General features: G+C 55.4%; 1 protein-coding gene across 1 annotated transcript in view; it reads left to right on the forward strand.

Moving 5' to 3' along the window:
- The window catches only part of TAF4 (TATA-box binding protein associated factor 4), a 72,122-nt gene that overhangs the window by 31,012 nt on the left and 27,351 nt on the right, over nucleotides 1–13,759 (forward strand). Inside the window, 2 exon segments of the mRNA XM_032606697.1 lie at nucleotides 10,280–10,446; nucleotides 11,691–11,810. Coding sequence (XP_032462588.1) covers nucleotides 10,280–10,446; nucleotides 11,691–11,810 — 287 coding nt within the window.

Raw genomic sequence — 13,759 nt, forward strand, 5'->3', positions numbered from 1 at the left:
AGAACTTCAGATGAATAATAAGAATAATAGAAGATAAGAGAAGGTCAGGGGAAAGGGAAGATTAAGGAAAGATAGAATGGCACGGGTTGAGGGAGGAGTGCGCACCTGGGGCTCTGTCAGCTGCCCTGCGGGGTGGTGGTGGAGGGCACCGATTGGCTTCTGCCAGTCAAAGCAAAGGGAGCAAAGTAGCGTTTGAATGGAGGTCAGAGTCCGCTGATGAGAGAACACCATAAAACGTTGCCTGGGTACAAGTTCTCCGTTAGCGTGGAATATTTAGAACTTCGGACGTAGGCACACGGTGAAATACGCTCAGGCTTCTGCCAGGAGTGCAGGGATGCTCGAGGCAGGCTCACCCAGGCCCGCGGCGGGGGGGACGCTGGGATGCTGGCTGTCCTCACGGGAGCGCCGTCCTGGCAGCTGATGCGCAGGCTCTTGGCCACCGGCTCTGGTGCTGGGAGGGTGGGGTTTGGATGCCCCAAAACCTCATCCTTGGCCACTTTGGCTGTGGGTCCAGGGCCCCCAGAGGAGGAACTCGGGGAAGCCTCTGAAGCCCATGGATTTCAGGGATTTTGGAAATGTGAGGAACTGGGCACCCACTGTCGGCTGCCTAAAGTGAGGACGTAAGAGACGGCAGAGGTGGGATCCGGGCGGGAGGCGTCCTCCACAGAGGCGTTCCACCGAAAGGCGCCCAGAGAGACCTGCAGGTCACAGCCATTCCCTGTTTGCCGCACGTGGACAAGCAGGGGTGAGGGCATTCGGCCAGGTGCGCTAAGTTAAGCAGATGCACGGACACCGGAAAGTAAAGGGCCGCGGACACCACGGCAGGGGTGAGGCCCGTGTCCGTGGTGAGGTTGGAGGAGAGAGAGCTTCCCTCCGTCGCGCTGTGCTGTCAGGGGCGCCAGACGCGTCCTTTTGGGGGAACATTGTTTTCCCTCTACCACCCAGAAGAGGCGTGGGATGACAAGGCGCTTGGAGCCCCGGAGCCCTGCACTCGTGAGGCCCCGCCAGCCCCAGACACACAAGGCAGCATGGAGTGTCCGAGACGGGTGGGGCGGCATGTGGGCCACGGAGCAGCGCTGGCAGCTGAGCCACGCAGGGGGCACCCTTGGTGGTGGGCCTTGGGGAAGAGGGAGGTGGAGGTGGCCCCAAGGGCCCCAAGGGTTGAGGGGACCTCGGGGCCTGTGGCGCCCCGAAAGCCCGTCACCCCAGCGCTTCCTGGTGCTCTTTTTCTTCTTGTGGTTTCATTTAAGTGACAAAGTGACCCTAGAGCTAATTTAAAAGAACTGTGGACACGTGTCTTCTCTTGAGAGGTCAGCGCCCTCAGGTCTATCTGCTTTTTTTTTTTTTTTGGCCGCACTGCGTGGCGTGCGGGGTCTTAGTTCCCCAACCAGGGATCAGATCTGTGCCCCCCTGCAGTGGAAGCGTGGAGTCTTAACCACTGGACCATCCGGGAAGTTCCCCCTTAGGTGTATCTTGACCGTCGTTTTTCATATCTCAAGTGCATAACTGAGCACGCACATGTGACATTTACACGAGCCAGTCACGTGTTGTTCTGCCGTTGTCTTACATCACATCGTACGTCAAGGGCACGTGTCCCCACCAGTGCATGGGTGGACTGCCTGTGGACACCATATGGGTACAGCAGAGTCGCGGCCACTTGGCTCCTGAAGGCGAGTGTCCCCGAACAGCAAGCCCGGGTCAGGGGACACGCGTCACGATGTTGACGCTGCCAGAAAGATCCTCGCAGGGGCGTGTGTGCCCTGTGCCCACCCCGTGCCGGGGCGGAGGGCAGAGATGACCCTGAGCCGTGTCTGCGGCGGGGTGAAGGTCATCACCTGAAACCTGCCCCTCCTCGCTCATTAGGGAGGTTGAGCGTCTGCTGTTTGGCCCTTTGTGTTGCTTTTGGGAATTGCGAGATAAGAGTTTTCATGGTCAATTTTTAAAGTAGATAAGACAGTTGTGGTTACTGGCAACTTAGTCAAGTTTTAGGGCAAAATTTTATGTTCAGAAATTATGCTCTAAGCCAGGTCCCTTAGAGAATTCCAGCCTGTACGGACATGTTTGACGTGGGAAAGACCCCCTCCGTCCCCGACCCCCCACATGCCACCCTGCCTTCATTCTCATTCTCCAGCCTGCCCTGTGGGACAGTTCTGTGGGGTGTGTGCCCGTGTGTACACAGTAGCGAGGTTCTTAAACGCAGCGTCCGAGGAGCTCCAGAGGACGCCTTGCCTCACTTAAAACCGTTGCTCAGTTTCATCAAGACCGTGAAAGTCACCGTGTGAAGTGAAGAGAAGTTAAAAGTAACGTGCGGGGGCCTGAGTCTCCGGAGCGTGACCCCTGCACGCTCCAAAGGTGTTTGTGTGAGGGATGCTTCGTGTCCCCCCTCCCCTGGGGCCCCAGCCTGCGGCCCGGCCCGCTCACTGGCCCTCCTGGCGCCGCTGCGTGCGCCGTCCCTGACGGTCTGGCCAGCTCCACACGCAGTTCACCTTGACGTGGCCGTGCCCCACAGAGCGCTGTTCTCCCCCCTGTCCAGCTCCCAGGTCAGTCCCTGGCTGCTGTAGGTCATCTGGTTTCTGCCCCTCGTCTTACTGGGCCGTCCGTGCCTGGAGGCCGGGGCGTGTGCACGGGGGCTGTGTTTGCCGGGTGCCCCAGGCAGATAGCAGGGTTCCTGCTACCGCGGGCTGGGACCTGAGCTCCTGTGGAAGTAGGGTTATAGGGATGCACCCGTTTACCTTGCCCTCCCCCTCCCCCTTCCCTCTTCCCTCCCTCAACCAAGCTCACGTCACCTCTGGTTGCATCTCTACATAGCGAAGCATTTCCCGCCTCCAGTTTTCATTTTGAGAAACTTAAAACTTACAGAAAAGACTAATGCAGTGAATACCTGCGTACTCTCCCTCCAGAGTCACCTGTTCCTGACGGTTTTATCAAAGCGATTTAAGCTGTCGCTGACACAGGGGTGAGTGGCTGCGCCTCTGGTGGGTATTGTTGGAGCCATTAGGTAAAGCATGTAACGCGCAGCCACCGTGGGGAAGGATGTCTGTGGGTGGATGTCGGCAGCTTTAGGTTATGGTCTGTAAGAGGGGTCCACTTCAGCGGGCGCTGCCTTAACAAACAAAACCCGCACACAAGTTGTGTGTTACGTGTAAACACATACACACATCAGTCATTTCTTAATCTTATCAAAGTACGTTAGTCATTTAAAGTTAACGTGTACTTAAAGAGAATTTAAGGAAGTAACATTTGAGGGGTGTATTGCGGCTTGGAGCAGCTCTGGTGGGACAAGGGCCGGAACACCCCGTGGGGCTGGCATTGTGAACCCCTGTGGTTCTGTGCCCTGTCAGTCGCACTGAGCTTCCACTTCGCAGGTGCGGGAGGCCAGGGTGCTGGGTCCAGCCCTTCAGGGAGACCCAACTGCAGGAGCAGGGTGCACGGAACCCTAGACCGTGGGGAGGGGTCTGTGATGAGTGGGGGTTAGGAGGCAGCTGGGAGAACGGAAGGTTCCAGACAGAGGCCCTGTGTGCGAGCACGTGTGTGGTGGGGTCTGTGGCTGAATCTGTGTCAGTTCTGTACCATCTCGATTCCTGTAGCCTTCTAATCCATCTTTGAAACAGGAAGTGTTAGGCCTCCGACCGTGTACTTTTTCATAGATTTTTGGTTGCTCTAGGACCTTTGCGTTTCTATATGAATTTAGAATCGGCTTGTCTGTTTCCACGCACGAGGCTGCTGGGGTTTGGTGGCTCGCGTTGTGTCTGCAGGTTAGTGTGGGGAGCGCTGACATCTTGATGGTTCTGAGTTTCCCGACCCATGAACAAGGTACGGTAAGTCTCTTCACCTGTGTAGGTCTTACTCAGTTTCCCTTGGCAGTGTCTTGTAGTCTTCAACGTACGAATTAAAAGCGCGCGATTTTACAACAACACGTGAGGTGTGCAGGGAGCTGCAGACGCTGAACCTTGAATTGGGTCAGAAGCTCGTCTTCAGCTGAATGTTCAGGAACGCAGGGATGCCAGTGCTCTCAGCACTTCCGGCTGCTCCAGCGGCTTTGGCTTCCAGCCTTCAGTTGCCCCCTGCAGTGATGACAACACATCTGGCTTAGTGGGAAACAGGTTTTGGGAGCAATGCGCCCTTGTGCGCCTACTGTTGCAGCACAGATGCCCCTTGAAGCAGTAAGACCAGCCTTCGAGGGGGACAGAGCGCCAGGGTTGGGTCGACTTCTTCACGCACCCGAGCTCATGTCATACTTGCAGGTGGGTCCTGCACCACTTCAGGGCCAAGAGCGAGAATTCTCGGGAGTGACGGTGAGAATCGTGTGGCGTCCTGGGTGAGGCAGGTGGAGTGTCCCTGAAGTGTGGTGAGGTGAGGCACTGCCCAGCTGCTCTCGAAGGACCGAAACCCTGGGGCCGGGTCCCACTCGTGAGCTGGTCACGAACCGGGCTCCCTCGTGGGCGGCACCAGGGCAGCACACAGGTTGGTGCGGTTGCCGTGCTCTGCCCTCCATGCCTAAGGCTTGTGAAGTTGAGGCCAGGATGCGGGAGCGCCGTGGGCACTCGTCTTAACCCCTCCCGACCCCCTTGCCCCCACGCTGGCCTTCCTGGAGTCACAGCTCTGCACTTTCTTTTTTTTTTTTTTTTTTTTTTTTGCGGTACGCGGGCCTCTCACTGTTGTGGCCTCTCCCGTTGCGGAGCACAGGCTCCGGATGCGCAGGCTCAGCGGCCATGGCTCACGGGCCCAGCCGCTCCGCGGCACGTGGGATCTTCCCGGACCGGGGCACGAACCCATGTCCCCTGCATCGGCAGGCGGACTTTCAACCACTGCGCCACCAGGGAAGCCCCTGCACTTTATTTTAGGTGGTGTAAAAGGCAAACAGCCACAGGAGCGAAAGGAACAGTTAGGCCGTAATTTAAGTCAGCTTCCCCGGCGTCCGTGTTGGCGTCTTGCTGACTCTGCTTCCATTGGAGTAGTTGGGGGACCCCGTCCCATGGGGACCTATTGGAGGGGCAGGCACCCTGGGCAGGGCTGAGGGAGGTGGTATGGCAGGAGGGTCACCGTCACGCTGGCCAGTGGCTGTTCTCCTGGGCTGTTGGGTCTCAGGGATGCTCCATGAGGCCCAGGCTCCTCTCTCCGCTGCTGCGGCCTGGGGTCTGGGCAGGACGGTCCTGGGAGCCCTCCCCCCAGCTCCCCTGTACGGTTAGGAAACGTGTCAGGGCTCTCAGGAGTGAGCTCTCCAGCTGTGGGACACCATGCCACGCGCGGGTTCCTGTGCTCCCGTCCAATTCTGGCTTCTTCAGGGTTCACGCAGCAGGTTGGGGGCAGTTCCGTTTTGCACATCTTGGTTGTGGAGGATCTGCCTTTCGTAGTGCTCTCTCTGCAGACTCTGCGCCGTCCGGCAGGTGACGGTGCTGGGGACCCTTGTCGGGGTGGGGGGGGGCAGGGAGGGGTCTGGTCCGTCTGACCCGGCCGCTGTTCCCTGCTTGTGCCAGCGCAGCTGGGAGCCCCCCCACCCTCGCCCCCCCGAGCCCAGGTTGAAGGACGAGCTTGTGTGACGGGGGTGAGGTCGAGGCCGGAGCCCCCGAAGGTCGTGCTGAAGAACATTTCCCCAGAAGCGATGTCTTGCAGGTGGACGTTCCCAGGCGGGGCAGAAAATGCCTGTTTAATTTGTAGTGTAGCTCTGGCTGACCTACATCTTGGTTAAAAATACAGTGAAAAATGCTGGCATGAAAGGGGTCAGAAAAACCGTAACATTGGGTAAGAACACTCGAGTTGATGTTGAACTCTGGTGACTGAGGGAGGCTGGGATTCATTCAGTCCTTAAGGGTTGTTGGTTGTGCTTGGGCTGCGGTGGGGGACGCGGCCCCACCCCCGCGGAGCTCACTCTGCTCTGTGGCCGCGTCGGCGCCCGGCCTCCCAAACAGGCGGTGTCGTCCTGTCTTACGTATGAGCACGCGGAGGCTTGGCCACAGCCGAGCAGCATGGCCTTAACGCGGCTGATGGGGGTTTGTGCTGCGCGTTGTAATCGAAGAACCTGAGCTCCCACAGTAACAAAAAATAGAAAATGCCTGTCTCCGTCAATAAAGAAATCATAAATATGTTCTGGATGAAATACCATGTAACCACTGAAAATTACGGTTCTGAAAAGAAATTACCAAGCCAGATATCAACAGAATTACCCCAGTTTTCTTTACGGTTATCAAAACACATATGTTATACATGTGCACGTAGGACAGAGGGTGGAAGGAAATACACAGTCTAGTAGCCAAAGGAGATGGGGTTTCTGGAGATTTCTGTCTTCCTTGTACATCTCCATGTTTCTCAGGTTTTCTCCCATGAACACTTACCTCTATACTAAGAAAGACGTTAAAATTATTTAAAAAGGAAACCCTGGATGGCTTTCTGGCTGCTTGAACTCACCGTGTCGTGCTTGTTGCTGGTGCACGTTGGCCTGTTTTGGTTCCAGAGCGTCCTGAGTGGAGGGGTGAGGGGTGCAGGGAGGGGGACCTGGGCAGGGTCTGTGGCCCCTGGCCTCCCCTGAGGGCCTTCTGAAATGGAAGCTGTGTTCAGTGTGACAAGTTTGACCTCCTCCCTGACGTAAGGCTGGGATGAACGTGGCCCATGCATACAGCCCTCCTCTAGGTCGCTGTTCAAGCCAGACTGCCTGGGTGTGTGTGCTGGGGCCTCGGGGCCGTGCTGTGCGGGCCCGCGTCCAGGCTCCTGGGAAGTCACTTCCCTGCCGGCCTCGGTGGCCCGGTCTGTAAGGCCATTCCCTGAGTCGCTCCCAGAGCTGGCCTTGCGCCCGCGGAGGGGTGACGACAGGTGGCCTCCCGGCGTGGGTTGGGGCCGGGTGGGGGCCCGGGTGGTGTGCGTCCCAGGCCACCCCTGCTGCCTGCTGCGAACGCCGGGGATTGCTCTTCCATGACCTTTTATCTAAAAGTCATTTAAGTTACATTTTGAGACAGAGTTGTGTTTCTTTGCCTCTGAATGGATACTGCATAGTTATCTGTTTGAGTTTACGAGATCCAGAGCGGTGATAGCGCCGTTACTGCGGGGTGTTTGAGGCCAGCGCGGCTGTTTGGATTCCCCCGGCGGCACGTGCATGTCTGACTCCGCTTTTGTCAGAACCAGTGACTGTGCACGCGGTACCCAGGGAAGCTGACAGGTGTCCTGGGCGCAGCGCCTGCCACGCCTGCCCGCGGAGCCGCTGGCCAGACCAGCCCCGTGGCCCTCATGCCCAGAGGCTGTTGCTTTCCCGTGTCTGTAACCACTGGAGACTTTTCAGTGCTGCAGAGAGGTCTCGTCACTTCCGGGGTCCCACGGTCACTTCTTGGGGGACTTCTGCTTCCATCCCCAGCTTGCTCTCAGAGGCTCATCACACATCCCTAGTGTCCATTTTCCTAGACTTTGGTGTCCAAAAGACCACCGTCACTTCATAGCCATATTAATCCCGTTGCTTTTCATGAATATTATTTAAACATTCCTTTATATTTCTGCAGACATCATTTTTCAAGCAAACAAGCATTCGATAATCAAAGTGTAGGCGTCAGCTGCCCCATTAGCGAGTTTGAAATTGGGGTGTCCAACTGTGGGAGCTGCAGGGGCCTGCTCGGCTGCCCTGGCCCCTAGGATCCCTGCGAGGGAGGAGCAGGGGTCTCTGGACGGGCGTCTGAGTGGACCGGTGAGTGAACGGCTGGGTGTTCACCGAGAGCCCTCTTCTGGGGGCCCCAGCACAGGCATGGGCCAGGGTGGGCAGCTGTGCAACACCCGCCACAGTGGCCCAGCCCTGACTTCTTTGGCCCCTTGAGCCTCCCCCCGGCCCACCAAACCTGTCCGGAGCGTGGTGCAAACTTCTTAGGGCGTGGACATACGTCAGTTCTGGCTGTCGGCCTGCCAGGCCTCTCAGTGCTTTAACGAGTTTCCAGGTTTCAAAAGAGTGAGTTATTTGCAACAGCTGTTGGTTTTTTATTTTTTTAGCATGGCTTATTTTATTTTTTTAGTTTTAGTTTTTTAATTTTTATTTTATATTGGAGTATAGTTGATTTACAGTGTTGTGTTAGTTTCAGGTGTACAGCAGGGTGATTCAGTCATACATAGACATACATTCATTCTTTTTCAGATTGTTTTCCCATATAGGTTACCATAGAACATGGAGTAGAGTTCCCTGTGCTATACGGTAGTCCTTATTGATTATCTATTTTATATATAGAAGTGTGTATATGTTAATCCTAACCTCCTAAATTATCCCCCCCATCCTTTCCCTTTTGGTAACAATAAGCTTGTTTTGTAAGTCTGTGAGTCTGTTTCTGTTTTGTAAATAAGTTCATTTGTATCATTTTTTTAGATTCCACATATAAGTGATATCATGTGATATTTGTTTTTCTCTGACTGACTTCACTTAGTATGATCATCTCCAGGTCCATCCATGTTGCTGCAAATGGCGTTATTTCATTCTTTTTTTTATGGCTGAGTAATATTCCATTGTATATATGTGCCCCATCTTATTTATCCATTCCTCTGTCCATGGACACTTAGGTGGTTTCCATGTCCTGGATATCGTGAATAGTGCTGCTATGAATGTAGGGATGTGTGTATCTTTTCGAAGTATGGTTTTCTCAGGGTACACACCAGTAGTGGGGCTGCTGGATCGTATGGTAGCTCTATTTTTAGTTTTTTAAGGAACCTCCATACTGTTCTCCGTAGTGGCTGTATCAGTTTACATTCCCACCAGCAGTGCAGGAGGGTTCCCTTTTCTCCACACCCTCTCCAGCATTTATTGTTTGTCGACTTTCTGATGATGGCCATTCTAACCGGTGTGAGGTGACACCTCATTGTAGTTTTGATTTGCATTTCTTTAATAATTAGTGATATTGAGCATCTTTTCATGTACCTCTTGACCATCTGTGTATGTCTTCTTTGGAGAAATGTCTGTTTAGGTCTTCTGCCTGTTTTTTGACTGGGTGGTTCGTTTTTTTGGTATTGAGCGGCATGAGCTGTTTGTATATTTCGGAGATTAATCCCGTGTCGGTCGCATTGCTTGCAGGTATTCTCCCCGCGCTGTGGGCGCCGTTTTGTTTTGTTTACGGTTTCCTTTCCTGCAGCATGGCGTATTTTAAAAGGGGTGTTTTGGAAGGAAGCTCTCGTGATGGGCATACACGTGGTTCTCTTGGATCAAGAGTAGCAGATGTGACCCCAGGGAAAGGCCTCTTATTTCCTGATGTCACGATGGGTGTCGAAGGAGCCGGGACCCAGCAGCTTCAGAGACTTCTCAGACTTGTGAGTTGGATCGAACTCCTGTTTGGTTCAGCAGGGGAAAGCCTGATGTCCCTTGTGAAGCTGGCAGGAGGTTCTTGGACCTGATTTTCAGCTGCCTCATGGGAGGACGCAGGGGCTGCCCAGGCAGCAGGCTCCTTGGTCGACACCCCCTTGCCTGGCTGCGTCACTCTTCAGTGGGGTGCCTCGTGCAGGGCCCTGTGCTGAGGCCTTGCTTTGGGAAGAGTACGGTGTTTATGGCGTTTTTAGGTCTCCCCTTGCAGCTCCATCACTAATCCGTCATGGGAAATCAAGTGTGAAAGTTGTGTTGCTGTTTCTAGTGGAATCTAGGATATAATTGGTTGCCGGTTTTTGAAGCTGGAATTAACGCCAAACCTGCCCGCTAGGGTTGGGCTTCCAGTGACGTAGCTGAAGCACCGTGAAGTGCGAGCAGTCCTCCGTGTCTTTGTGTCTCTGTGGTGGGCGCCTCAGGTCTTCGTGGGCACAGAACTGCCCCCCCCCCACCCCACCCAAGAGTGGTCCTGTTCTGGAAGGAGTGTCGGGGCCTCACAGGACTGCAGGCGGGGAGCCCTGGGCATGTGGGCTGCTGCCTCCCAGGGCCCAGCCCAGCCCACGGGGACGGGGGTGGGGACACCTGCTCCAGGGCAGGGCTCGGGTCTGAGGCTCCAGCCACGAACGACCTCCTGCCAGACACCTGCTGCCTTGTGAACTTGGCCACACCGGGCAGCCCGTGTTGGGAGCACACGAGGCCCTCGGCTTCCGGGCCTCCTGACCTGCAGGCCAGCGTAGGGGCAGACGGCGGCGTGAGCAGCTCGGCTGCCTGGCCCACTGTTGCTGTTTGAATCCAGGAAAAAACTCCTTTTACGTTTTCGTCGTGCTGCGGACCCTCTTTCTCGCAGGTGTGTATAGAGTTCTGCGACTGTGTTTGACAGCTTCTCCTTTTGCCTCCTCTGAGCTGCCGGGCTCCCCCATGGAGTCCGGCCCTGGGGCGTGTTTCCCGATGCCGGCTCTCCTCCCCCAGGTATGGTCCTCGTGCGGAGCGAGAACGGGCAGCTGTTAATGATTCCTCAGCAGGCCCTGGCCCAGATGCAGGCCCAGGCCCACGCCCAGGCCCAGCCTCAGACCGCCATGGCGCCCCGCCCGGCCACGCCCACAAGTGCCCCTCCCGTGCAGATCTCCACCGTGCAGGTGAGTGCGAGCCAGCGCTGGGCCTGGCGGGAGGTGGGGTGGGGGGCGGGGTGGGGCGGGCAGGGGGTGTGGCATGGCCCACATGCCGCGGGAGGAGCTTGGGGTCTGCCGCCTGTACCCCGTCTGGGCCCTCCCCTTCTCTCCTGTGACGCCACCTTCCCGGGCCTCAGTTTCCTCCCTTGTGCAACGTGGAGATCCCGCCGGTGCTGCTCTCGTAGGGCTGTCACGGGGACCAGTTAGGACAGTGGAACAGAGGGAACGCTGAGCAAGTGTCAGCCGTCACTACCAGGGAGGCGTGGAAGAACTTTACAGGATTATGTTAAACAGTACTCCCCTCTCCCCCCGCAGACATTGAAGCCTTTAGGGGTTACTGCCTGCCCTGACCCCTGAGGCTGTGGCCCCCTGGGGTTGTGGAGGGAGGATGGGTTGGATGCTTGAAGCCCAGTGCCTGGGACTTGCCCCTCCCCCCAGGGTTCTGCCTCTCAGTCTCCATTTGGGTCCATGCCTGCACATCACCTCCCTACTCCCTACTCTGTCTCTGATGCCTTTCTGTCTCGTGCTGCCGTTCTGCTGTTCTGAGCCAGTTGGCTGGTTAGAGACTAACATGGAGACGAGGAAGATCTGGAAAACTCTATTCTCCGTTGATTTCAGCCGCGTTCCTCTGGAGTTGAGACCCCTGTGCTGTAGACAGGGCGTGTGCGTGCGTGGGGACTCACAAAGGGCCCTCCCCTGACTGAAAATCCAGAGCAGTGTTCAGGGTCTGCCGAGGTTTGTGCAGTAAGACGCAGATGTGGGATATTTCACTTTATGTACCCTAACTATGTAGGACAGTTCGTTGTAAGTGTCCCGTTTACTTCCTTTTCTGCAGCACAGTGACCAGTCTTTAGGCCCAGGGAACACATGCCTCTTACTGTAGTGCCTTTGTTACTTCTTTGGCGCTTGTGGCCAAGAATACAAGAAATCCACACAAGTATTGATTTCCCAGGTTATATGCGTTCCTTAAAGACCAGGTCGGAGACTTTGTTAAGGAGTGTATTACAGTTTATACGATGGAGGTTCCGATCATACACTTTTACTTGTTAAGGAAAGTTTAGACTTAGGGTGCCTTCCCTGAGGCTGGTGATTGACCTGGGGGCCCTTGAGCGCGCTGGCTCTGTACTAAAGGATGGAGTGTTGGGTGCGCCAGGTGCTGGGAACTACTTTCACTTGTCTCTCCTTCTAGGCGACTCCTCCTTGTTTTTCAGGCACCTGGGACCCCCATTATTGCACGGCAGGTGACCCCAACGACCATAATCAAGCAAGTGTCTCAGGCCCAGACGACGGTACAGCCCAGCACTGCGCTGCAGCGCTCTCCCGGGGTTCAGGTGAGGCCGGGGGCTCCGTGGTGCCCATGACGCAGGGGTCAGGCCTCGCGAGTTTGGGTGCTGGATGCTAAGTTTTGGAGTTTGGGGAACGCAGCGTAGATCAGTTGCTTTTCTTTAAAGTCGCATAGAGTTTAACACCAGCAACATTCTTAAAAGCTTCCCACTGTGCCGGAAGTACAATTGAAAACGTCGCCTTAGTAACTGCATCTGTGAAGCAGAGAAGATCTACAGCGCGCGGGGTGGGGGTGGGGGTAGAGAGAGAGAGAGAGACTGAGTGTGCGTGTGTTGCTCGCGAACTGTTGCTGCACTGAGGAGAACGTGTCCTCACTGTGTATGTGCGTTCATGCGTGCAATTCTCACAACACCCCTCCCTGATGGGCGCGGACACGTGCGGTGTGAGAGGCTCCGGACCCCTGTCCCGGTGTGGCCTCGGCCGGCCTCCCTGCAGCCGCACCTCGTCCAGTGCTCTCTCCACTCAGCCTGGTCTTGTCCTCCTTTGCCTTTTGGCGTCTGCAGCCGTGACATTGCTTTTCAGAACAGCTGGAGGAGCAGTTGGGTCCCAAGTAACTGAACTCAGTGGCCTCCCGCAACAGGAGCTGCCCAGGCAGCGGCGCTTCCTGAGACGGGGTCTTCTGGCCCGAGTTCAGTCTGATTGGCGCATCTGAACTTCAGTTATAGTGAAAGGAACCTTTTCTGAGAAGGTAGTGAGGCTCATGGTCAGCTTTTGCATGAGATTTAGTAGAAAATAAGTTTATCAACATAGGTTCCCACAATCTCAGAATCATCCAGGTGAAACGTGTATTCATCTGACCAGTAGAAGCAAGTGTGAGGAATAAAGTTTGATGTAAAGGAAAACTCCCAAGAATTGGAAGTGCCCTGGCTGTTTCTGGGTGTCCCGAAGCAGCTCTGCTCTTCCCCTTTTGCTGCCCAAAGATGGCTGTTGGTCAGTTCTTTTACGTTTCTCCTCTGAAGTTTTTTATTTGCCATTTTGTAGTTAAAAAAGTAATACATGCTTAACGTTACAAGTGAAATACACAGATAATAAAGGAAGAGCCCATCATCTCTTTCAACTCCTCCCGTGAAACCAGTGTCCACAGCCTGGGGGTGCAGACAGCTGCCCGCCCACCCCCTGCCTTAGCGGCCGTGCTGTCCGAGTCCCTTGCCCGGCCTGGGGCCTGGTTGCTTAGAGGAGCCTCAGGCCAGTCATGCTTGGGGTTACACTGCCCCCTATCTTCCGAAGTCATAAGAGAGTAACGTTTAAAAAGTTGGAGGAGGCTCCATTTTTAAATTGGAAAAGTGCTAATTAAAAAAAAAAGCAGTAAATGTTTGCATCCTGATTGGTCACGTAGACTAGAAGTCTCGGGAATTTGACCGAGGACAGTTGTTGTTTGATGTCTAGCTGTTTGTTGGCTTAAATATATTCGTTTAGCAAAGTGGCCCCTCCCTCCCAACACCAACTACATCGAGTCCCCGCCTGCTCTGAAAACCCCCTTTCCAGGATGTTTCTGGATGTGACTCGCTTTGGGGCAGCAAAGAAAGGTTGGTCCGGCAGCAGTGGGGGAGCCCGGGACCCCGACGAGTCCTGGTGCCGCCCCCCGCATGGGGGGCGGCCTGCCTGTGTGCATGTGACGTCCTGGCTTCCTTGTCACCAGCCTGCCTGCACAAGCCAGGTGACGGGCTTTTCAGTTGGTTTCTCTGTTTGTTCTTTTCAGTTCTGAGACGGGATCTGGTTTGGTTATTAAAAGATCATTTGTTTTGGTCACCATGTGACTTCTAGGATCGACTTCTGACAACCAGGTTCTTCCCGGCCATTGGCTTCGTTTCTGTCAGTTTTTGCTGCAAAATACTGCTTCCTCGGTGCTCAGGAAGGTGGCCCTCGGGGACACGGTCTGCCGCGGGGCTGGTGTGGTCCCTTGAGGCCGCACGTCCCGTGGGGTCCCGCCTGCTAC

Source organism: Phocoena sinus, chromosome 15, assembly GCF_008692025.1.
Source record: "Phocoena sinus isolate mPhoSin1 chromosome 15, mPhoSin1.pri, whole genome shotgun sequence".
In the NCBI taxonomy this organism is placed as follows: domain Eukaryota; kingdom Metazoa; phylum Chordata; class Mammalia; order Artiodactyla; family Phocoenidae; genus Phocoena; species Phocoena sinus.